Source organism: Ursus maritimus, unplaced genomic scaffold (genome assembly GCF_017311325.1).
Source record: "Ursus maritimus isolate PB19 unplaced genomic scaffold, ASM1731132v1 scaffold_28, whole genome shotgun sequence".
In the NCBI taxonomy this organism is placed as follows: domain Eukaryota; kingdom Metazoa; phylum Chordata; class Mammalia; order Carnivora; family Ursidae; genus Ursus; species Ursus maritimus.
This window is the reverse complement of record NW_024425341.1, coordinates 11,630,357-11,657,240: the sequence shown is the minus strand read 5'-3', so window position 1 is coordinate 11,657,240 and position 26,884 is coordinate 11,630,357. Positions and strand designations below refer to the sequence as shown.

General features: G+C 41.9%; 1 protein-coding gene across 5 annotated transcripts in view; it reads right to left on the bottom strand.

The window, feature by feature from the left end:
• The window catches only part of RBPMS (RNA binding protein, mRNA processing factor), a 172,436-nt gene that overhangs the window by 43,467 nt on the left and 102,085 nt on the right, over positions 1–26,884 (bottom strand). For all 5 annotated transcript variants that reach the window (XM_040643276.1, XM_040643279.1, XM_040643280.1 and 2 more), the window contains one exon: positions 24,889–25,039. In XM_040643276.1, the coding sequence (XP_040499210.1) occupies positions 24,889–25,039 (151 nt within the window). The remainder of the gene's footprint in view (positions 1–24,888; positions 25,040–26,884) is intronic.

The window sequence follows — 26,884 nt, the reverse complement described above, 5'->3', positions numbered from 1 at the left end:
ACAACCCACCCTCTCATTCCTAAAGATTGTACTCATTCTTGGGATGTGAATGACAGCAAGAGTTAACTGGAGAGAACAGGGCATCCTAACCTGTTAGAAGCACTGAGAAACCAAAAGAAAACCAGAGGCGTTTAGGCTGAGCTTCTCTATTTTGGGGGGACGATAAGTAATTCTATCTCAAGAGGATCTTGAGTCTGTGACGAACAAATTACTCTCAAACTGTAAACGACTGCCTGCCACGGTCAGTCTTTTTCCAGTTCCCCTCTGCCTTGCAACACCAGGAAGATCTGCGCGAGAGGGTCAGCAGGCAGGCTGGCTTGCTCTGGCCGGCCTTCCAAGCGTTCGTGCATCACCTGCACGGGAACCAAGGGCCTTGTGGGGGTGCTTCGCCTCCCCAAAGCCAGATACCAGCATGTCTTAGAGTAGAAAGAGCATGCCCAAGTCATCCTGGTATCAGCAAGATCCTGCAAAAATCGAGAACTGGCAGCTGGTTAAGCATTATGGAGATGGTCATACAAGGTTTTTTAAAAAAAAGAATCAAGGAGGAGAATCTTACTCTTCGAAACTAGAGGGTGGCTAAATAACTACAAAATGGCTATTATTATAGCCACCAAAAGGGATGATGCGAGAGATCTGTATTTATGAATATGGAAGTTGTTAACGAAACACTCAGCGAAGAAGTCAATAGGTTACTGACCACTATGTACAGCACAATCCCATTAATACAGACACACAGATGCTTTGCCTGAGGGACTGGCGTAATGCTCTGCTCGGTGGCCCTAGGTTTAAGTCAGTCATTAGCTACGTGACCTGGGGTAAGTTAGTGACTTAAGGCCAAATTTCCTCATCTGAAAACTACTGAAGAGGAAGGAGGGGAGCAGGGGGAGGGGGAGTACGTGTTCTCATAGGCTATCATGAAAATTAAATGAGATACGTAAAAACAATTTTTAAAAAGCTCCTTGTGATAGGGGTGCCTGGGTGGCTCAGTAGGTTAAGCGGCCAACTCTTGACCTCAGCTCAGGTCTTGATCTCAGGGTTGTGAGTTCAAACCCCCTGTTGGCCTCCATGCTGGGTGTGGAACCTACTTAAAAAACCAAACCCAAAACCACACCATCACCACCCCGCCACAACCCCCTTCTTATAACACATTTAAAGATTTGATTTTGAGAGAGAGAGAGAGAACGAGAGGTGAGGGTCAGAGAAGAGGGAGAGAATCCCACTCTGAGTGTGGAACCTGACATGGGGCTTGATCTCATGACCCTGAGATCATGACCTGAGCTGAAATCAAGAGTTGGATGCTTAACAGACTGAGCCACCCAGGCGACTTCCCCGTGATATAACACATTTAACAATATTACTATGATTTACCTCTGGATGGTGGATTCTGTGGATAAATATATCTCCAGATTCTTTTTTGCTTGTTATGCCTTCTGAATTTCTACCACAGACATTTTACCCATACTGTTTTTGTTTTTTAAAGTGGTGAAAATATGGCTCAGTCAGTTAAGTATCTGCCTTTGGCTCAGGTCATGATCCCGGGGTCCTAGGATGGAGCCCCATGTTGGACTCCCTGCTCAGTGGGGAATCTGCTTCTCCCTCTCCCTTTGCCCCTCCACCCCCTGCTTGTGCTCCCTTTCTTCTCTCTCTCAAATAAATAAAATCTAAGTAAATTAAAAAATAAAGGCGTAAAAATACAAAGAGACACAAGGACCATTTGGGGCACGAAAAAAAAAAGAACACATTGTTCCAATGTTTTAACAACACACACAGGCAACGGGAGCATGACAACAAGATTTTCTTCATCGCACACTTGTTCAATTTCTTGTCGGTAAAAGCACACAGAAGAAAAAATATCTAAACCCCACCACAAGCCATTAAAAAAAGTCCTAACACATGTTACACAACATGGATCAATCCTGAAAATATAAAGAGAAAGAAACCAGACATTAAAGGACACACGTTATAGGATTCCTCTTATAGGAAATACCTAGAACACACACGCTCACAGAGATAGAAAGCCAATTAGAGACCACTAGGGAACGTGGCAGGGAGGGAACAGGGAATTACTGGCAATGAAGAAATTGTGGAAATAGATAGTGATAATGGTTGCAAAACATTGTAGGTATAATTGGTGCCAGTGAGCCGCACACTGAAAATGGTTCAGGTGCCAAATTTATATCACATACATTTTACCACAAATTAAAAAAATGTTATTATAAAAAACCACACTGAATGATAGACTTTAAATTGGTGAATTGTACGGTATGGGAGTTATTACTATTTTTAAAAATTATGTATTTTTTTTAATTTTTAATTTTACTTATTTGACAGAGACAGACAGCGAGCGCGCACACACAAATAAACAGGCGGAGTGGCAGGCAAAGGGAGAGGGAGGGAGGGCAGGCTCCCCACTGAGCAGGGAGCCCAACGCGCGGCTGGATCCCACATGACCTGAGCCGAAGGCAGACGCTTAACTGACTGAGCCACCCAGGCGCCCCCAAAACTATATCTTAACAAAAGCTGTGAAACCCAAAACCACCTTCCACCTTGGGCTCTGTGGCCAGACAGACCTACCTGGCTTCTGAACCCCAGATGGGCAACTTACCCTGTGACCCGGGACATATTTTTTAAACTCTGAGCCTGATCCCTTCTTTGTGAAATGAAGAGAATAACTGTAGTTACACCATAGATTGTTTGGAAGAGTGAGGAAATAATATAAAGACTTTAACAAAATGCCCTGAATGAGAAACAGTTGCTATCATCATCATCACCATCATTTTAAACTTCTCATTCCTGAAGCTTCCCACGAGTCAAACAGGCTCAGCCCTTTGACTCCGGGTTTTATCAGCTCTCACGACTATGTAAAACCTTGGGACCCACAATGGTAGCAAGAAAGAATGCGGATATACGTCCTGGTCCCCATCCTGGGACAGTCCGGCAAACACACTTGCGGGAGCTCTGCCCTCCTCACCCTGCCTGTCCCATGCAGTGTTGGCTCCCCCTCTTCACAGTCAAAATCCCACAGCAAATCACGTGAGGGACAGAAAGCACACGGAGCAATGTCCTGTTGCAGAGCCTGGGTACCTCAGATCGCCCGTCCTAAGCAACGGAACATTCTGCACAAGGACTGTCCATCGCTAGCTAGGATTAAAAAAAGTAAAAGTAGCTTTATGGGTAATGTTGTTAGCTGTGAGGAACATGAAGGAAGCAAAGGGAGCTTCTCTCTCAATCTCTCTCTCCCTGTCCACTAGCTTCCTGGAGCTAAACCTACCCAGTTCCTTTATCCTTTTCTCATAGCAACGCCTCTTTCCAATCTATCAATCATTTTCCTCATGCTGGATCCCGTCCAACTTTTCTTTTCTCACACAGTGCTGAGGCCCAGCACGAGGTGCAAGGGGCTGGGAACAGTCTGGTAAATGGATCATGCAGCCTGCCGTCCATATGGTGTAGGGCTTGGATGGTCAATTCTGAAAAGATTAGGCCATGTATGTAACCAGTGGCTATGGGCCAGCTAGTGGGTAACGTGACAGGAGTTTACAAACATCCCACATAGGGAAGAGCAACTGTTTGGAGAGCTGTCTCTGGACCTTTCATGAGAAGTGATGAAAAAGAGATGAGCACGGGAAGTTTAGTTCAGAGACCTGGAGAACTGGTGGTTAGGGAAAGAAGAACAAACCTCAACCAGAATGAGGCTGGGAGCCCCAGGAAAGACCTGTCTGGGCAGCTGTGAGATCGAGGCAGGGGCAAGTCTTCCACGGGGTGGATGGGAGACTCCACACCGGCTCCCAGGGCCGTTCCATATGCTAATTCCTCTGTCCCTGCTGCAAATATAGAATGAGAAGCCTGCCTGGGGGTTTAGAGAAACTTATCTCAAGTTTTTGTTGGAAAAGTTACTTTTCCCACACTCAAATATCTTTAGAGGAGAATCAGGTCCAAAGGGGCAAATGGTGTTGGAAATAAACAGAGGTGGGGGTAGTACTGGGAGTTTCTTGGGAGTACATGTCCGAGAAACAGGCTACCGTGCCCTTTTTCGAATGGAGCCATGAGCACCAACTGAATCATCACCCTGGCACTTTGGGTGATGCATTTGTAATCCTTCATTTCATTTTTACAGGATGAGAAAATAGCTAAAACAAAGCCACATCTCCTTTAAAACCCACTAAGTTCTTTCTGATAATGTAATTCCTCTTCTTAACAGTTCTCCAAGAGCTCCCAATTCCTTCTGAATTAAAAAGATAGCCTAACCGGAAGAAAGGTTTCCATTTAACCTTCCTTCCTCGCATACCCACACCACACACCATCAACTCACCTCTAGTTATGATTTTGTGAATGAAGATATTCTTGCCACTAAACTGTAAGACCCATTCTTCCTCTAGCCTGGAATGTAATTCATCTAAATCAAGGGGTAGCCACAGAGCTTAGAATGGTTTCCCCAAGGCTGTGTGGGCTAAAAGAGCCAACTTCAGGGATTCCCAGACTTCAAAGCCCAAAAATTTGATCTCCACGGAGTGTCTTCACTTTAAGAACTTCTTAAACTTACTCTTCTTAAATGTAGTATCCATGCTACTACCTTTGTCTTCCTTCGTGAGAACAAAAACTCTAAGATCTTTGCCTACCATTCTTTAGAAGGAAAGCTATCCTTTAGTCCTCTCCTCCTGACAGATGTTCCATGAGCAAATAAATATGCTCTGCCCAGGTGTAAGAACTCCCTCTTTCCAGAATATCGCATTCTTTCGGGGAAACCATCCCCCAGAAATCTAGATTCTAAAAGGCTATCATATAAAAATGGGGTTAGACTTGTTCCATGAGGTCCAGGGAGTAAAAATAAGTCAGTGGAAGTTTCAGGGTATATAGATTTGGACTAGTTAGTAGCAGAACTGGAGCAAGAATGAATTAATTTAGCAAGCATTTATTAAACACCTACTATGCGTCTAACATTAGGCAGAGCCCCGTCTTATTACTCAAGAAGCTTAGAGACTACAGAGGGAGACAGAGAAGTAACTGGCAATTTCGATACAGTGTGGCAAGGAATAAAGACAGTTCTATAGCAGCTACCAACCCAGTAGGGCAATTAATCTACTTTTGGAGAGTCAGACAAGCTTTCTAGAGGATAGGACCCTTAAGGTGACTTCTGAAAGACAAGCAGCTAATTTGCAATAGAACTGAATTTAGGAATGCCAGGGAATGGGCACTATGAGTGGAAAGGTCAGAGGCCAAGAGAACGTATGATGTGCCAGCGAAGACTCCCCACAGTGGAGTACTGCTGGAGGACAGCGTTGAGGGGGCTTCAGGTTGGGGGAGAGGAGCAGACATGCAGACCACAAAAGGCCTGTTCACCATGCTAAGGAAGTGAGACCCTATTCAGAAGGCAGGCAGTGGAGCTCTTCTCAGCACAGCGACTTGCAGCTATTAAAAATACCTTTTCATCATAAGGTCTGTTATCATTATCATAACGGCTGCTAATATGGGATTTAAATGTATCAAGTATTTTAAAACAAATCAGTACATTTTGCACAAGTGGAAAAGAACTCTTCCACACACTGTGTAATGGTACTCTAGGGAGAATTCGAGAGAGAGAGAGCCAGAGGCAGGGAAGCCTCAGAGAGGCAGGGTCATGCAGACCAGCTGGAGAGGCTGTCCCCAGTGGCAGAGGCGGGAGCTCTCTCTGGGTTGGTCCTGAGACTAGCAACCTATCTGGCCTTACGGTCTATGCCTCATCAAACGCCCTTCTTTCTGCAACCCAGGATTTACCTACCTACAGTCCCCTCAAGGAGTTTCCACTCTCCTAAACTCTCATCACTCATTCACTGCAACAAGTAACACAATTCTTTCTAGAAACTGGAAAAAAAATGCTCTTGTGTTTCCGTTTAATCATTTTAAAGCACTTAATGTTTCTCAAGTATAAAGTCTCACACTTTTATCTGATGGTTTGGATTATGGCTCCAGAATTTTAGATGACTTCAGAGAGGAAGCCAGTGAACTTTGAAAGGACATCATTTACATTTGTTTGGCGTATCAGGTAGCACTTAAAATATATAAATGGGGAGATGTGGGGAAGAAAAACAAAGATTTCTAAAGTTTCCAGAGGATTACTGTACATCTTTTTATTTGGGGGGGTGGGGGGTGGGTGGGAGGATCAAATGGAAAAATGATTACAGGACTTAAAACATTAAAAAAGAATCACATAGTTTCCTGTTTGCACATCTCGTTTGGCATTTGTTAATATCAGAGTCTAGGTCTTGGGAGAGGCCAATATATTTTAGACTTTTAAAAGTTCACTTGGATTTAAACTAGAAGTGGGAGACTGCTAATTGCTAAATTTAGCTTCTACACAAAATTACTACATTCAAAACTTAGCTCAACCTTTGAGGGGTAACTATTTGCCAGAAGTCAAATTAAATTGCTATTTTAGGAAAAGAACTTAAACGAAACAAGCCTGAGAAACATTTACTACATAATAAAATGGCTTTTGAAATACCTTTTAATGACAAGGTTTATCAAACACATCTAGACTGAGTTTCTTCACAAATATAGCCACTGATAAATTGAGAGAGAAGGGCTAGGAAAAATGGTATATTTAGGTGAATGATGGACTAAGTTTGGAATGTTCCCATAGGACCCCAGCTTTGGTACTTTTTATAGTGTTAATACACGGTCTTTCAAGGGCGTGAAAGAAGGTGCGTGCTACACAAAAGTAAGTCCTTCTGGCCAAGTTTGAAATTAAGATGCTAAAGCCATTGATGTTTGGTCAGTATATTTTGAAAAATACACAGGATCAGGCAATAGCCTAAAGTAATGATAATCAATGGCTGGATCATTATAAGCATCAGAGAATCAAAATGAGAGGCGAAACCGGGGAACATTCTGGAAATCACTTTTATGCCTTGAACTCTCTTATCTGAACCGTACAGTTCCTTTCTTTGAATCTCTCACCTCGCCCTCTTTATTTCTTCCCTTCTACCATTTCTGAGTGAAGAGGAGCAATTACCTGGGGCTGTGTTGAAAGGGAAGGAAGCTGGCGTTATCCTCTACAAGACTGAGGAAGGACGGACTCAGAGCGCTAGCTGCTCTACTGTAGGACTCTGGGGAAAACGACGACCCTCCTTAAGCCTCAGATATCACATGTATAAGAACACTGCGGTACTCTAGTACACGGCTGTGGGCCCTGTCGATTGGTATAGTCTTTACACAACGCTATTTGGCAAATGTGTAAAATGTTTTTTTTTAATTTCATGAAATACAATTTTAAAAAGTGAATAACTAAACATAAAAGGGAACAGGTAATTAACCAGATCTAGGTAGACACCTTTGATGGTTGTTGACATTACACCGGGTGAGATAACTAATCATTATGTCTCTTCTGATGGAGTCCATACCGCCCTCCGCCCCTGACTCTAACCTAAATCTGATCAACTCTTCGTAACTACTAGCTTACAGAAAATTCAGAAACAGGACCACGCTAGACACCACAGAGCTGCAGCTGGCAACATCAATACTACAGGAAATTACAGGACAAATAATCTGGGTTCCTCAGCAAAAACACTGCAAAGAAAAAAAAGAATGAACGGAACACAAAGATTCCTGTAGAGACCGATCAAATGTAAAAGATGGTATAGACCTGGACCTTGATTCAATCAACTGTTAAAAACAACAAAACATTATGCTAAGAATCTCTCTACTTTTGTTGTTTGAAATTTTCCATAAGTTAAAAGTAAGAAATTAGGAGACTGCTACTAAAAATGGTAACACAGAAAGCAAGATAACAATCAACTTGTAAATGTGAACTCTCTCGTCTATTCTCTTGGTTACTCCCCCACTCACCAGAAAGTAACATACCAAGAGACAGATTTCACAATTTGTGTCTATAGTAAGTGTAATGCAATCTATGGACTTTGTAAGGAACCAAGAAAAGAAAAAGGTACTTCTACAGGAATCAGGTTCCACATGACAATCCAAACGATGCTGTGCTTAGACCTTGAGCTTCATGTCCTCCTGGTGTAGCAATAACATTCGTAATGTGCCATTATGTAGCACTTAATATATTCCAAAGCACATTATCTCATTTTATTCCCACTACAGCTCAGTGAGGTCAAGGAGAACAGGGAGTTCATCATTATTTTAAAGAGAAACCACCAGCTGTGAGGGATGCTCACATTATTAATTTTAAGGGGGAGGAAAAAAAGAAAACACAGAACTACCAGCTTCTCCTTCAACCAAATGATGAAGAAATTATCCACTGAAAATAAACCACACTAGTCAAGAAAGCACTGTTCTTACATAGACATATCAATAAAGAAAATAAGAAACAAACAAGTGGGGAGCGCCTGGCTGGCTCAGTTGGTAGAGCATGTGACTCCTGATCTTGGGGTTTTAAGTTTGAGCCCCATGTTGGGTGTAGAGGTTACTTAAAAATAAATCTTTAAAAAAAAAAAAAAAGGGAAGAGACAAGTGGAAAAATACCTCTCTCAAATTAAATGACCAATGAGTATATAAGAAATGAACTTTATTAATAAACCATCAAGACACCATGCCATTTTTACCTACCAGATAGAATGAATCCATTTATATATGATAATATCCCCCAGCTGAGGGGGAGAAACAGGAAAAACAGGCACTCTCACACAAAGTGCCTACGTAGTTTCCATGTTTGTGCTAGGCACCATACTTGTTGATGGAATCAGTACACGCTTCATGAACACAAGACGAAAAAGTCAGTGAACCCAATCAGATCATAATGGAATGATACATGCATACTGCCTTGATTCTAGAAAGCCACCAAATTTTCAATGGTATTAACGAGACTGCAGAGAAACAACTAAAGGGCTTATACAAACAAAGAGAAAATGTCAAACAAACCCACCCATATCACTGAGTATCTCCCCATCTATACATTCCATTCCAGGGACCAAGGTCAGGTGTTAAAACGAGCAGAGGAGACATGTTCCAGGAATACTCCCATCAATGGCACACCGCTACAAAGCGAACATTTCACACTAATCTAAATATTTAACTTTCTGTCCCCTGAGCTTATTTTTAAAGCGTCTAGTCAAAATCATTGGTCAGTCTGCTTTACGTTTATTTTATGTGCATAGTTCAAAAACACTCTTTTTATGAAATAAACTTCATTTCTTTTTGATGAACATTCTGTTATATGTCCCACCCTCCTATTTTTAGTTTAATTTAATTAGGGGAAATTACTGGGCATGTAGAACTATTTTTCATTACTCTTCTGTTCACATATTAATATTAAAAAGAAAATTACCAATCCTATATAACCACTAATAATCTCAGTGTTCTACTGCAGTTCCTAATTAAGGAATCTGGGAAAAAAAAAAAAAACAAAAAACAAAAACCAAAACACACCATCTATTTTCTAAAAATCTTAACCTCAACAAGATTGTAAAAGTGGCCATTTCTGTGGCTAAAAAAAAGTTGCTTTGCCCAGATAAATAGCCAAAGAAACTCACTATACTCCAAGAATGACAGGTCCTATCCAAGCACTTGGAAAACACCTGAACAAAGGCGCATTGCACCAATCCTGAACCACCAGGCAGGAAGACCCCATCACTCATACAAAAGATGGAAATTACAAAGCTCCGCCCACGGAGGCAGTCCTGGAATTTCCTTCCTTCAAAAAGATGCCGCTGATTACCTGCCCCCACACAGCAGGACTAATGACTGCAATCCACTGAAACAGCCTGAAAATACAGAAACCCAAGTTCATTACTATACTCAAAAGCAGGGAAAGTGACAGAAAAAGTGATAACCGGGCACCAATCGCTTAGGTTCAAAACTGGCAATGAAAGGGAAAGAACCGAGCACTTATCTTGCCCTCAACCTTTTTTCTGATAAACTATGTCAGGGTAAGCAAACGGAATTAGCAATGCGGTAAAGATCAATGGATAAAGCCATGAAGACGAAGCTGACAGGGACCTTTACAAAGGAGGCATCCCACCATTAACACCTGAACACAGGCCCATCTTCCCATCACCAAACACAGAATGCCCCAAACACGGGTCACTTCATGATGTGGTACCACACGGAGCACAGGGCACCAACCAGGATTCTTGACAAAAAAGGTCACCCTGAATTTAACCAAACCTTCCCAATCTAATCAAGCCTTTCAATCTGCAGTAAACAGAATGGACACAGGAACAAGCAGACACCTAAAGAAAACAAACAACCAAAAATCCAAGAGGGTTTTTTCTCGGGAAAGCTGATACTTTTTTCAACAAAACGATGGCATAAAAAAGAAACAGGCCGAGGAAGGGGGCTGATCTAGGTGAAAAGACAATTAAGAGACAACTAAATGCAATATATGGACCTGGTTTGAACAAGTCAACTAAAGAGAGCGAGGAGGAAGAAAGAAAGAAGACATTTAAAAAGCAAATTGTATCGGGGCACTTGGGTGGCTCAGCTGGTGAAGCATCTGCCTTTGGCTCAGGTCATGATCCCAGGGTCCTGGGATCGAATCCTGCACTGGGCTCCTTGCTCAGCAAGGAGCCTGCTTCTCCCTCTGCCTGCCGTTCCTTCTGCTTGTGCATGCTCTCTCTCTCTCTCTGGCTCAATAAAATGTTAAAAAAAAAAAAAAAGGCAAATTGTGGTATAATCTTGATAATGCTTAAATATGAATGATGGGTTTCTGGGGTCCATAATATGGTTCTCCCTACATTTTGGTATGTTGAAAACAATAGAGAGAGAGACATACTCCCCCTAAAGAGAAATAAAACAAACCTTCAAGACACCAATGTCTTCTGTATTATGGCCAAAAAACAAGTTCGTTCTGTAAAGTTGCCAAGCAGACACTGACTCCATGAAGATGGGTTCCTAAGCGGTAGGTGATTTAAGTTATCCGGGGGATGTTTTCATGAGTTTTGTTATGCAAACAAGCCCACCCCTATCCTTAAAGTCACAGAGTATTGAGAATTTTTAATAAAGGTTTTCCTTTCCAAAAAAATTCAGCCTTCTAAAACCAAAACAGCATTCCACTCCCTCTCTGCAGGCTTTTCTCCATCTGTCAAATGGAGACAACACTGCCTTACAGTTTTTATAAAGGGTTAGCAATAATGTATGTATGTGCCTTTATGTGGCCCATGGCAGTGGCTCAATAAAATGACCCTTATAAAAAAAAATCATACTCCTAGTCAATTACCTACGACCTCAAGATCCTGAAATCTACCACAACCACGAGGGCACAGAAGACAAGATGCAACTGCAGACCAGCCAACCCATTTATTTCAGCTTTGTGAGACCATGACCAGAGGACCCACTCAGTAAACCCGTGCCTGCAATTCTAACCTACAGAATCTGTGAAACAGTAAGTGTATGTCCTTTTAACGCCCACCTCCAAACCAGCTTCCTTTATCAGCTTGCTTAGTCCATAAATGTTTATCAGGGATGACTAAAAGCATCGTGCTGGGGAGATGTGTTCTGTGAAGGAATCAATAACCAGCAATGGTCTCGTCCTGTTCACCTGGTATCCATGGATTTCCCGGATTTGGCACGAGAGCCCACCCCAGTCCAGCGTGGCCACCCTCCATTTCCCCCTGCGCACCTCTGTGGCTTCACCGGACCACAAGCTCTTCTTTAATCCCTTCCTTCCTACACTTTCAGGTCTGATCTTCACAGAAGCCACGCCTTCGGTCTGTAGAACACTTCTGCATCATCTCTGCTTACTGAAATGTTTCCCATCTTCGGATACTAGGTCAACACACCCCCAGGACGTCTTTTCCCTTCTCCCTAGCTACCAGCACTGTCCGAACCTTCCACTTAGCGCTTGCTCTGCCTTCTACTGCAGTCGTTTGCAGGCCTGTGTCCCCCACTCAAGTGTAAACACCTCGAGAGCAGAACTGTGCCTTATTCAGCTTTTTATCTCTCACCTCCCCTCAAATGTTTGCTAAACTCGAGCGAGAAAACTGAAACAGGAACTCACCGTAATTTCCTGTACAGAGCTGTTAATGTTTGACCAGCGTGATCTCCTTGACCTCTGGAGAGATATTTAATTAAAGGACAGAAAGACACTCCTTCACCCAAAGACACTAATTAGATTATTTTGTTCAAACCAAGATGCTGCTTCTGGCTCCGACTCCACCTTTTCTCAGGATCGCTAAAACCCTGGTGGCTACACACATCGTGGAATGAAAAGGAGGACGAGAAAGGACCTGCATCTGCACGAGCTTGAGATTTTCACTTCTCCTGTTCAAACCATCACCACTTCTGCCAGACTTTTCCCCAAGGAAAAGAACTTGATTACGTGACATTCCTTTGTTACAATTCAGCTGTACATTTACTGATATGCAAAAATGCGGCCTAGAGTGGAGAATGAAAGCAGGTATTGGGGAAGCTTGTAATTTATAACCCCAGTCAAATACAACCACGTGTATCTCTGCAGGACTACTCATCAGCAATGTGAAAAAGCTTATCTCTGAGGGGCAGTGTGGGATAATTTTCTGCATTCAGTTAAAAGATACACATATTGGGGCGCCTGGGTGGCACAGTCGGTTAAGCATCCGACTTGATTTCAACTCAGGTGTTGATCTCAGGATCATGAGTTCAAGCCCTGCACTGGGCTCCACACTGGGCGTGTAGCCTACTTAAAAAAAAAAAAAAGGTATTATGTTACATAAAAAGTTATATTATTAAAAACCCAATGACTATTAAGATGCCTTAAACCTCTGTATTTAAAAATATACCTCATCTGTAACATTGTAGGTTAAAAAATACAATGGAAATACAATCGAATTTCACAGCATGTATCTTTAGGATTAGGGACATAGAAACATTAATATGCCCCCCGTTTTTTATCCTTTCTAAGTTTCTTGAAGTGAACTTGTATTCCATTTGGTAATGGGGGTGGCGTGGGGTGGGCGTGATTAAATAGTTTGGAAGGTACTCCTCCAGATCCATTACCCCCAAGGAAGTTCTCCGCGAATGAATGGGAGCCATATTATCCAGCTCTTCCAACCACCACATATGCAGTTATTCTTGGGATGGTCTCCAGAGAGTAAGTGGCATAAACCGAAGCTCACAGTCAAACCCGAGACTGGCATGTGAGCCTGCAGGGCCCCAGGCACTGGAGGGGCACTGCTGCCCTCCAGTCTAGCTCTGAATGGCTTTAGAGGCTGCAGACTTAATCACCTGCCCCAAATCTATAGTAGCCATCAGGTGACTGCAGGTGTTCTATGCCCAAAGACTATTAAAGTCCCCAAGAACTTTTATGTGGGTTCTATCATATCAAAAATTAAAACTAAAATTTTAAAAACATTTATTCATTAAAAAAAAAGCCATTACCTATTAAGATAAACAGGATATGTTTTGTGAAAAACAACTACCTTACACCAAAACAAACCAGGAAACACACCAGTTCTACATTTTTGCAAACCTCTCTAATATCTGGTATAATAGAAGACAACTGGATTCTCGTATCTGCTTTTAATTCAGTCTATTGCAAGGTATTGTATTGGTTGTAGCATATTAAAAAGAAAGCACAGCCTCACAGGGGAGATCAGTGGTGAGTATTAATGAATAAAAGGAGTCGACATTTGGAAGATCAGCATAAAACTCAGTGAACCAATACTTTCCAAATAACCGATGTGTCATATAAAATCATGCATGAGTAACAGATCTAACTAAAGTAGAAAATGGAATTTAACGTAACAAAACAAAAAAACTCATGGATGAAGTTTCAGATTTCACAATGCAAAAAATCTTTTGGTGGAATATAAAAATGGGATCTCTACAATTACCCATAAAAGGTATTAAAATACTCCTTCCTTCACAAGTTACCTAGTTCCAATGAGGCCATATTTTTAAAATGAATTAGATATTTTTAAAATTTGTTTTAATTTTTAATATGGTAACGTGTATCCTTCCCATTCTGACAAAAAATCATAAAAGGACTTGTAATCAAGAGCTGAGACTGAATAAAAATATTTTTTACTTCTTCATCAAGGACATTCTTAGGCGAAACTGGTTTCTTTTCTTAAACAGAGCGCGGGACCGTGAAGAATACAATGCTCATTCGCCCAGTTTGGTGCCGCTGTCTGGACACGGACGAAGGTTCTAGCAGTCGTGCCCCCCACTACACAGTAAGAAAAATCAACTATCCTCATGAAAATAGTTTAGACCCGGAGACTCCCTGAAAGGGTCTTGGAGACCAACCAGGGGTTGGCGGACAAATACGCTGAGAACTGCTGTAGGAGAAAAGGCACCTCTTTATTTGAGGATTTACAAGTGTGTGAAAAGGAAGAAGGGAAGAAACAGGGAGCCTGCATCAAACTTTTACCAAATAAGAAATGCCTTCCTTTTAGTGAGTGAGGAGAGTACACGGCCTTAAAATAAATAAATCTATGGTAGCTGTTTCTTCTGGAATGTCCCAGTATTTAACTCTTTTATTCTGCCATTTCTCTGTAGATGTAATGAATAATTTGAGTTTACAAAACATGAAAGTTGGGGCAGTTATTTGCATTACAAAAGAATCCTGTGATTTCCAAAGAGATTTTACTTCCTGAGTTCTTAAGGCCTTTGTTTATAGCTAATCAATGATTAAACAAGAACAAATTCAAAGCAAAATGTTAATAGCCATCGCTAATCAAAGATAGGCTACCCATTAAATTGTAAATAACTGGACCAGATTAGCTAATCTACACAGTACTGTAATAACTTACCTCCCACATAAAAACAAATATATCTATATGGAAACCATTCTTACCACATTCATCACCTAATATTTTAATACTATTGTTAAATTTATTTTTAAAGAGATTTTATTTATTTATGAGAGAGCGCGAGAGAGCGAGAGTGCATGAGCAGGGGAGAGGGGCAGAGGGAGAAGTAGGCTCCCTGCTCAGCAGGGAGCCTGATATGGGACTTGTTCCCAGGAGGACCCTGGGATCATGACCTGAGCCTAAGACAGATGCTTAACTTAACCGACTGAGCCACCCAGGCACCCTTAAATTTAGTTATTAAAAATTATCCACATTAAGCAAAAACTAGGAACGTGTGCAGGTTTGAAGAGAAGACAGAGGGAGAAGTGGGCTGTAAACACTGGTGTGATACAGTAAATGTTTGAGGTTTGTTTTTTTTTTAAAGGAAAACAATAGTTTTGCTTTGTCAGAGTGGGACATATGTGGAAATAAACATTAATTAAGGTGACTTGGCTTCTAAGAGTATTTTGCTGTCCTCATTGACTGCAGTTTTGTTTCACGTTTCTGTTCCTCAGAATGTCCAGGGGCCTAAGCACCTGGTGCCCTCACACATATCCCGAGTGAGTGTGAAATTCATGGACTGATTCTTGACAATGGGCCTTTCTCTGTCATGTGAGAATCAGCCCACAAATGCCCTGCAGTGTTGGGGGGTGAGAGTATGCTCAGTGGATCACTCAATCATTAGGAAGCCTCAATCCCCAGAAAGGAAACCACTGACAAGTTTCTGTGAACGCCACTTCTGGTAGCTTCGAACCGGCCTACAGCAAGGACAGAATCCCTCGGCAGTCCCACCAGTCTTACCACGGAGCCGCTTCAGAGGGAATGGGCACGTGATCCGACTAAGCACAATCCTGCAAGCTCAGCTTCCATACTTGGATGTCCTGGTCTCCCGTTTCCTCCTTGGGTCCCTCTCCTGACAGGTACCACTTCCCAGCGCCTCTGACCACCCAAAGACTCCCCATAGCTGCTGTACTGCACAACTTCCTTTTCACACTTGGGCTCCCCTCCCATCAAAACCCTTACCAGCAAGGACTGGTCTAAGAAAAACAGGTGAGATGATAATTTGTGTCTCTACCATCACTGGTTCCTTCTCCCGAAACTTGGTGGAAGTGGGGTGGGGTTTGGGGAGGAGGGAAGCTTCATTCCTAGAAGCACCACATCTCCAAGGTACTTCCTAGTGGCCTTTCAAGTCATATTAATAAAAAAAAAAAAATTTTGGGCAAGTGCATTCCTCACCACCCATTTCCTCCACCTCATAAAAGAGGTTTTATGTGTTCTACTTCTATTCCCCAGTGCGGCCCTCCTAGAGCTTAAGGAAGGAGGGTCATCTTTAAAGCACAAGACTGCCATGCTCAACAATCTGCATTCTCTCCCCACCAGCTAATTTAGAAAAAAATCCCTGCCAGGCATTAAAGGCCCTCACCACCACACCTTCCATGTAAAGAGCCCTTAAAAAATAATGCTTTGGGTATACAGTCCTGGATGGAAAAATGGTCATGAGGTAAGTGAGAAAAGAGGACAGTGGGATCATATGTTGTAACCAAACTAAACCAAAGGTAACCTGACACATTGTTTTTTATACATATATGTATAAAAGGATAGACATGTATGTAGAAAGATATATGACAGACCATTAACAGTGGTTCTTTCTGGATGGTAGGAAATTATGTATTTTTAACCCTTTAAATTTAATTTATGGTTTCCTTCTCTAACAATACAATGGATTAAAGCATGGTCATTTTACAAAATGAAATGAAAGTATAATTTTGTAAAGAGAAGATTCAAGAAAAAAAAAAAGGCTATCGGACCTATTTCTCACATGCAGATGAGCCCAGATTGTGATCATGTGGTCAACATACCTGTCTGCAAGGATGTTCCTTAAAATGGACTCAGATCTTTTAGCTCCCTAAATAACAGACCCAACATCCAGTTAGACAGTCCCTCCTATTTCTGTGTTAGTTTAGCTTTCAAACAATTGCAGGACTAGGTCTTTCAATCCCATCCTTTATATAAGGAGCAGGTAAGGTTTTCTGATCTGTGTGAAAAATTTTCTGCAGATTGCTCATCAGCCTTTTGGGACTTTACAAAGAGGGACCACCTAGAGAACACACTGTCTACTTAACTGTTAATGGTAGTTATATATGCTGGTTTCATACTATCACTGTTTCAGGAGGACTGTGCAGATGAAGTCTTGGGATCTGAAACAATGTAAAACAGAGCTGTATTATTGCCTGTTTCCATTCGTGCTCATTTCCATTTCCAACCGAATGATGTGAAACCTGTGAGTAAACTGCCTGCATGTCCTCCAAGTATAAATCAAAGAAGTCAATATCCTCATCTTTGCTGATGATACAATTATTCATTAAATTAAAATACCCGAACTGTTGAAAGTGGGCACTTGTATTTTCTGCAACAACTCAATACTTATACCAAAACTAAATAAAAACCATCAGTAGTTCAATTTGCTCAACTATGTAAGAATACATTTTATAGTTAATGCATCCTGGCCATCAAAATCCGATGCTTTACAGTTATATGGAAGCTTGACTTTCATTGAGTGGCGACCTGCCCCGAAATCTTTTTCTCATAATCTCATACAGGCCTCTGGGGTCTCTAATAAGACCATCTTTAGAGGCTTAAATGAGTTCTTTTTTTTTTTTTTTTAGAGAGAGCATGGGTAAGGGGGCAGGGGGAGGAGAGGGTGAGAGAGAATCCCAAGTAGGCCCCACACTCAGTGCGGAGCCCAACTCTGGGCTCGATCTCATGACCCTGAGATCATGACCTGAGCTGTAATCGAGTCAGATGCTTAGCCGGCTGAGCCACCTAGGTGCCCCTCTGTATTTTAATTTCTTTTTAAAAGTTTATTTATTTATTTATTTACTTGTCAGAGAGAGAGAAAGTGCACAAGCAAGGGGAGTGGCACGCAGAGGGAGAAGCAGACTCCCCGCTGCGCAGGGAGCCCGATGCGGGACTCGATCCCAGGACCCTGGGATCATGACCTGAGCCGAAGGCAGCCCCTTAACTGACTGAGCCACTCAGGTGTCCCTCTGTATTGTATTTTAAAGAAATATTTGAATTAGTTACTGACACTTGAAAATAAGGAAACTTCAATTCATTCATTCATCCTTCAGTAGGCTCCACGCCCAGTGTAGAGCCCAGTGTGGGGCTTGAACTAATGACCCTGAGCTGAAAGCAAGAGCTTAACCCACTGAGCCACACAGGTGCCCCAAGGCTTGAGTGAGTTTAAAGCACCTTCTAACGAATACCTTAAAAGCAACTATAGCCAAAAGCACCGGTGGTCTCTAAGTTAGGAATTTGGTGCAGTGTGATCAGCAATTAGGCCTAAAATGAGCTGTGTGACTTTGGGGAAGTTACTCACACATGTTTTAGTCTTCTTGACTAGAAAATAGCTATTTTACACAGTACTTAAGGATTAGAACAGTAGCTCAATAAATAGCTGTTTCCTTTCTTCCTGTCTATTTAATAAAATCTCATAGTTCATTCAATCGACCACCTGAATTCCAGCAGCCCAGGAGCTGCCTGTGCTCACTTGGGTCATTAGGTAATCTGCCAGTGGTCTACCACCACTCCTCCTGCTCTAATTCTAGCAAGGAATCTGTGTCACTATGAATTGGTACCCTATAGCAAAGGCAACACAGAGGCTGGGGCATAGGATTCTGAGAGCCCAGATATTGTTTTTGGCCCTACAGGTCATTTAATCTCACTGGACATCAGAATTTTATCTTAGGGGTGCCTGGGTGGCTCAGTCGGTTAAGTGACTGCCTTTGGCTCAGGTCATGATTCCAGGGTGCTGGGATCGAGTCCCACATCAGGCTCCCTGTTCAGCGGCGGGCCTGCTTCTCCGTCTTCCTCTGCCATTCCCCCTGCCTTGCTCTCCTGCTCTTTGTTGAATAAGTAAAATCTTAAAATAAAAACAAGAATTTTATCTTAAAGGTAGAGGGATAAGTTAAATGATTCTGAAATTTAAAAACTGGATAGAGAGACATTTTTTTATTACATGCATACTTAAAAGTTGTGGAAGGACAGACACCAAAATGTTAATGGTAGTTATCGCTGGTAGAATTTGGTGACTTTTATGTTCTTCTTTATATTTTTCTGGACTGCTTGAAATTTTTTTCCTCTTGAGAAGCAAGTACAATTTCTATCAGAGAAAACAAACTATTTGCATTATGTAATATGAAACACAAAAATCCAAGGAAGTTGCTTTTCATAGCAAAACAGTCTTGCTCTCGTCCCCACAGAACACCTGCAACTTTGTCCTTGCCTTGCCTTCCCCTAACCAGCTTGATCAGGTCTTCGTCAGACCCAGTTGCTGGCGTTCTAAATAACCCCACTCGAGGAGAGCAGGTCCGGGATACACAGTACCTGCTACCGGCTGGCATCTGCGCATTTCTGAGCAGAACTGGGGACCAGACGGACACCCTCAGTCTTTCCAATGACACGTGCTGTGTATGCTTCCTTGAAAATGGCAGGTACCCTAACTCTCTTCCATGGGCACATGGAGCTTCAGATCAGGCCCTGAATGGCCCCATCCCACAGAGGTGAAAGTTAACAGATTTCATGCTTGCAGAGTGTTGTCCCTAGGAGGGCCCTTGCTAGGCACGCAGGCAGTTCTCTGAACTTTCAGAGGATCTTTTCAGACATGAGACAGAAAACGCACATCTACACAGCCAGGGTCAATACTGGATAAATGGGAAATTCCAGTGGTATGGCAGGAAAACAAGGAAGTGACCTGATTATTCACCAAGGGGTTATGTGCTTACCAGGTATTTAATAAGAGTATTAATTTAATAGAGCATGCTTTGTTTTGGGGGGGCGGAAGTGGGGAATGGGTACAAGGCTGGGGAGAAGAGTGTGTGAGCAGTAGGAGAATTTAACTTTACAATTCCTTGCTCTGCTGGGCATTCTCAAACCTGACTGTGCATCAGAAACACCGAAAAAGCTTTTAAAAATACAGAGCATGAGTCCTAGACCAGACCTATAGAATCAAAATCCCTGGGGTTGGACTACAGGAATCTGAATTACTGCAAAGTTCTAAAGCCTTCTGATATTTGCTCCACAAAATTTGATCTGAATGGGTAAAATCTGTTTATTCTGAGTAAAAGCTCTGTAAGTGTTCGCACTATTATAACATGGTATGTCACAAGCAGCGTGAACAGATCAAGAGCATTGAGTCAACTAAATTCCCTGCGTATTATGACAAAACTTATCGAAGTAGACACTTTTTTTTTTTTTAAAGATTTTATTTATTTATTTGACAGAGATAGAGACAGCCAGCGAGAGAGGGAACACAAGCAGGGGGAGTGGGAGAGGAAGAAGCAGGCTCATAGCGGAAGAGCCTGATGTGGGGCTCGATCCTATAACGCCGGGATCACGCCCCGAGCCGAAGGCAGACGCTTACCTGCCGCGCCACCCAGGCGCCCCCGAAGTAGACACTCTTAATACGTGCATTTTATCGTTTCCTTATCATACCTCAATAACACTGAAAAATTTTAAACACTGTAAATTTTTAAACTTCCAAATGAAAAAGCATAAAATAAAATCTGTAGTATCTTAACTTCTCATGTATTTCTAGGTTCCAGGTGCTAATAAGCATACAAAGGCAGAAAACCACAGGTCTCAACTATAAGGAACAGAGGCACATCCACGTGTATGTTCCTTTTTTTTTTTTTTTTTAAAGATTCATTTATTTGAGAGGGAGAGCGAGCTAGCGAGCAAGCACAGGGAGGGGCAGAGGGAGAGGGAGGGAGAAACGTGAGCAGACTCCGCGCTGAGCATGGAGGCCGACTTGGGGCTCAGTCTCACAACCCTGAGATCATGACCTGAGCCAGACCGAAGAGCCGGACACTTAAGCAACCATGCCACCCAGGTGCCCCAATGTACACATTCTACACACGCATATTAAACGGTCACTGAGGGTATTCATTCTTATAAATGTGGCCCCCTCGTGTCAATTAACTTAATCCTCACAACCCTATGGGTAAGTTTAATTATTACTGCCATTTTATAGATGAGACAATAGAGACAGAGGTTAAGTAACTGGACCAAAGTTACAAAACTGAAAAGTGACAGGTCAGAATTTAAACCCAGGCTCTATCATTTGACATTAGTCTGCTCAGGCCGCCATAACAAAATACCACAGACTGGGTGGTTGAAACAATAGAAATTCATTTTCTCACACAGTTCGAGAGGCTGTAAGTTCTAAGATCAAGGCGGGGGCAGGTGTGGCTTCTCCCAGGGCCTCTGTAACTTGGCCTGCAGACGGCCGCCTTCTCGCTATGCCTTCACCTGGCCTTTCCTCTGTGTGAACACATCCCTGCCCATCTTTTTTTCTTCTTTAAGGAACCTAGTCATATGGAATGAGGGCCACCCTAATGGCCCCGCTTAATTTGATCATGTCTTCAGGACTTTAATCTCCAAATACACTTACATCTGGAGCCACTGGTGACCGGGATTTGAACACATGAATTTTGGCAGAGCACAATTCAACCCGTAACACCTGATAACCAGGTAACCTCAAAGTTACTGGATCGTCCTAAGGCCTGTTTTCAACTGTAAAATAGTGCTACTGAGAATCCAATCCACTTAAATGCTTAGCAGTGTCTGGCACATAGTATCATCATTTTATAGACAAGGAAACAAAACTCAGAGAGACGGTGACTTGCCCTGTTTTCATCTCTACAGTGGGGTTCTTATACCACAGAACACTATTTTCCTGTACAAGCCAATGCATAATCTAGCAGAATTTTATATAATTTGTAAATTTTCGGTATCTCTTACTTCCTACTTTCTCACTGTATTTTTCTTGCTTCATTACATTCAATGGAGTAAGAAGTTAAAACTAATAAAAATTTCATTAGGAAAATATAAAACTTTCCTGGGACTGTGTATGACACTTTCATTCATCCTTTCTCGTAATTTGCAAAGACAATTGGCTATAGTCACAGTGATGAAGCCTCAGAAGATCAATGCCTACTTTTAACTATTAGGAAAGAAAGGCAACTCAATGTTTTGTTTTTTTAACTTAAAATTATACTTTATGGTTGCCTGGCACTCTACATCTATTCAGCCACTTAACGCTCAACACAATCTTAGGCTCTTGCTTTATTTAGCTCTCGTAAGAAGCGCGTGAAGAAGGTATCATTCCCATTTTGTAGCTGACAGAACAGGAGCAGAGCAAAGTTCAATGAGTTTAAGGTCAAACTTGACAAGCTTGACAATGACCGGCAGAACCAGAACTCTCACTGACATCTTCAAATCTAAGGCCAAGGTTCTCCACTGCAGGCCACCATCTCCTCTGGCAAGTGCAGTACCTAGCTTTCTCTTTTTTCATGCTCTGTACAAACACAGCAGGTGCTTGGCAAATAAGACAGTCTGATTTGGGGCAATCGAAACTGAGCCGCAAAAACCCTTTTACGTCCTTTACGTGGGCCAAGTTTCCTGACAACTTTGACCACCACCAACCCCTTGGACTCATAGCTCTTTTAAGTCCCCTTCTTTCCCAGTGTCTAGCACACTGAGAGCTCATTAAACTTCAACCGATATCTGAGAAATGAGAGTTCGAGTAAATATTTATTCTATAACTGAATCTTAGCACATTCTTCCTTTAGTGATGGCAAGGGGTACTTTTCAGCCACAACTATATAAAAACATCAACAAAAAGAAACAAACCTCTCTTATCGTCTACAACAGAGACGACTATAGAATTTTTTTTTTTAAGATTTATTTGACAGAGAGAGAGCAAGCACACGAGTGAGCACAAGCGACTGGGGGAAGGGGCAGCAGGAGAGGGAGAGAAAGAGTCCTCAAGCAGACACCCCACTGAGCCTGGAGCCTAAGAGGCACTGGAGCCTAAGAGGCACTGGAGCCTAGGACCCTGAGATCATGACCTGAGCCAAAATCAAGAGCTACACACTCACCTGACTGAGCTACCCAGGTGCCCCTATAGGGTTTTTCCAATCCCACAATTCTAAGACCCCAGGGCAGTCTACTCCTAACAGTGGCTGAACTGACCACCACCATGAACACCCATTACAGACACAGTGCAATGGGAATTGCCAATAAAAAACCACCAGTGTTCTCAGTCTGCAGTGCGCTTTCAGGAAAACAATCCTGCATATGTGACGGGAGGTTTGTAATTCCCAGAGGGACCTGTAACGGATGAGAAGGTCGGTCCGGGTCAGAGCGGAGTTACTGTTCATCAAGGCCCCTGTGTCGTAGAAAGGAGCTATATTAAATATAGAGAAATTATGCTAACTTTTATTTTCTCAGGAATAAACCAATATTTGGATTTTTTTTTTTAAGCTTCAAGTTTGTTTTGCCACAAGCAGCCCAGGCAAGTGTTGACCGTGCCATGGAAATTATCTGACCACGTCTGAGCTGTTCTGTACACAGGGAAGGGAGGTGGGCAGAGCTGGCCAGAGTGGTGTTCTAAACCTTGCTCTAAGCTCTCCTACAACTTCACAGACTTGTGGATGTCCAGTTTGTCATCTCTTTTGCTTTTATGTACCCTGCTGTGAACTGGCTATCACCTTCCTGGCTACCAATTTCACAGAGCTTTTGAAACAGATTAAAAAAAAAAAATTGAGGTCCCAGAACAAAAGCATTCAATAGAGAACTGAAAGGGTAAAGTATTACCAGCATTGCACTTGGTGTCTGAATTCATCTTTTTAAACCACTCTCAGATCTGAGGCAGAAAATTCACTAGAAAACTAAAGAGGTACTCTAAATCAAGGTATCTTACAAATCCTCTTTTCTGATGCCTTAATCAAGAGAGAAGACATGTCAGAGGGAAATGAAGAGGCATAAAAATGGAATCACGCAAATAGGCAAATTAAAATGTTTATCTACTTATCACTGTAATATTTATTAAGTATATGCAATGTACAAAAGGTACTGAACTAGATGCTGTAAAGCCTACAGAATTATGTAAGAAATGTCCACTCATCTTCCCGTGGTGCAACTGGACCATAAGATGAAACTTCTGTTTAGAAAGGTTTCAAGTTTCCCTACGACGTGGAAGAACAAATTTCTTTTTTCTCTATTATGACTTCTGGCCTCACAGAAAAATTTTAGAAAACGCTGGGGGAGAAACTCCTATGTGTTAGCTTCCACTGACAAGTGGCAGCTTTCTCAAGAGTTACAGGGCTACAGAATGACTATAACTTCCAAAATAACCTGATTAAATCTGACACACACATGACATGGGGGGAGAAAGAAACTCATGTGCCCTTCAATTTCAATAAGAAAAGTTGAAATGTATTGTCAAGGAAAGCAGGGAGATCAAGATCATGTGGTTTGGAAAGAAGATCAAGAACGATAGGGCAGAAATATTCCAAATAACAGCAAGTCACTTGGGATGCCTTGAATGCCCTGCCATATTAAATCACATATAGCTACGCAATGAAAGGAGAAGTTAAGGCCTATCTCACGCCTCACTTATGCTACTGACTGAGCTTAAGAAAGAAAATTAAGACAACCTTTTCAAGTTATTCAATCAAAGGCAAAACTGTAGACTGGCCATTTAAGGGAATAAGCTCATGAAGCGGGGTAAAACACTTGTTTAGCAATTGGTCTCTTAGCCCAATTAATTTAAAACAGGAAGCCCTAGATTTCCTTAAATTTACCAGTATTAGTTTGCTAGAACTGATTGTTCCAACATATAAATTCTTTGTGTGTGTTTACTTTTCCCTCTAGATTTATGGGCTCAACTGTTCTCAAAAATAGAACTTCTTAGTATCTGCTTCTTTCACTTTTAATATTCTCTTTGCCCAAGCCACAGAACTGATCATCTTCAACGAATGAAGTAAATGCTGAGAACCTGCTCTCCTATCCAGGGATTGGGGAATAAAGAAGGGTTCATACCCCCAGGCCAAAAGAACACCCTCACAATAAGGTCATGATGACGTTGAGGAAATCTACAGCACATCGAATGAAATTTTGTAGTAGTTACAGTTCTAATCTAGCTGAACCACCTTTTAGGACGGCCAATCATCAACAAGATTGCTGTATTTGGAATTCAGACAGCAAGAATCCACAGCCTCTTCACAGAAATGGAAAATGACACTCAGCCGGCTCTAGGTCCTGTGGTCTAATTTCACGTGCAGCACACAAACAATTCTTGGTTTGTTTTTTTTTTTAAATGAAAAGTAGATCAACTTACATGGCTCTCTGGCAATGAACTGAGGTACAGTGTTGGGCAGAGGAGTACTGGGGTTTGGAGTCCCTACTAGTTTGTTCTTGGCCATCTTCGTGTTTGCCTTAGCAAACTCTAGTCGTAGTGTTTGCGGAATTTCAGGATCGAAGCGGATGCCCTTTGGAAATAAAGAACAAATGGAAGATGTTTTCATTTCCTTAGAGTCAAACCGGAATGGTGACAAAATAAACACACCAGTAAATCCTGGCCTATCAGAAAAAAAGGTCAGCAAGAGCCCTGGTTCTCACTACTTACACAGAATACATGAAAACCTGTAATACCACATGTCCAGAAAGTCAGGGGAGATTTTGTTTACTTAATTAAAACACTTAGTTACATGTTTTTTCAATTATTTCCTTCCTTCTTCAACAAAAACGTTCAGGTTCAAGTTTTAAATACGGACCAGCAAATTCCTAGCATAGTGAAAAACTTCAATTAACGGCTGCCAACGAGAATAAAATAATTCTTGTAAAGTTTTGTGCAATCCTGGAAATCGTAGAGATGCAGGTCCTGCGTAGTAGTGTTCTGACACTGGCCTAAAACAATGCCATTCTTCAATACCTTAGTTTCATCACCTAGAAATAAAGGGAGAAAATTCCCCTCCCTTTCTAACTAGAGAGCTTTCTTAATGGTGATACATGTATTGACTTAGTAAAACAGGAACTAAGATTTAAGATTTCAGTGTAACTAGTATCATTTAATTCTAGTTAGCTTATAAGTTTATATCAAATGTTAACGTCTTGATGTGGTAAAATCCCAGTTTTGATTACTGCTGGCCTAGTAGCTGCATGGGTAGAGAGAAAACAGATTATATGGGCCAAAGACAGGGTAGTAATTTCAATTACCCTTAACCCTAATTATTGTAGTTTACCTAAAACAAACACACTCGATACATAACAAACATTATAAAAACACAAGATTTAGGACAAGATAAGTCTATTTTGAAACCCTCCCACCATTCAAGAATGCCTCCATTGGGGTGCCTGGGTGGCTCAGTCAGTTAAGCATCTGCGTTCAGCTCAGATCATGATCTCAGGATCCTGAGTTCTAGCCCAGAGCCTGGTTCCATGCTCAGTGGGCAGTCTGCGTCTCCGTCTCCCTCTGCCCCCCACCACTCGTGCTTGCTCTCTTTCAAATAAATGAAATCTTAAAAAAAAAAAAAAAAAAGAATGCCTCTATTACTAAGCATAACGAATAATCTCACGATATCTATTTTCCAATGCTATGTATTCCAACAGCAACAAAAAGATATCCTAGTATAGGGCATATATGTGCATCCCAAACAGGCTCAGGTCCCATGTTTGTATGGTATGTTCTGGAACGGGGCTGGAGTTCTGAAAAGGAGTATCCTAATACAGGTTTTCTGTTTAGTGCACATGTGGGCCTATGGGGTCCAAAGTCCCCTACACTTAATTAGCTTGAAGGAAAGTCAGAGCAACTTCCACCAGAAATTAGTAAGAATCTCTGACTCTGTACAGCAGGACGAACAACTCTGAACTTTACAGGCTCAGCTCCAAAGATGGGAAGAAGAGCTTGTGACTGGATGGCAGCAGCAATAAGAGAAATAAGGGGGGAGGAGGAAAGGAAGGTCCTCAGGGAGATACAACAAAAGACACCGAGTCCTGACCTCCAGACATCCTGGAGTGGGTGGAATTTCTTTGTGAGCCTGATGTACCCATTCTCTGAGAAGAAACCAACTGAAGGTGGCAAACGGGGGTGGGCAGGAAGAGAAGGACTCCACTTTGTACAGACCTAACTGACAAGAAGCAAAAAAGGGGGTGCCAGCTATAAGAAATGTAAAAAGAAATTCTTTCCCTAACTGGTCTCAGTTTTGGTGTCAACTTAGGAGACCTCGGTATTATCTTGCCAAAGATGTGTATGAGGAAAAAGAACCCAGCAGCACTCTGAAGCAGAGTTTACTTCCATCCGCTTCCACTTCAAGAGTGTTTCACTCTATCAAAGC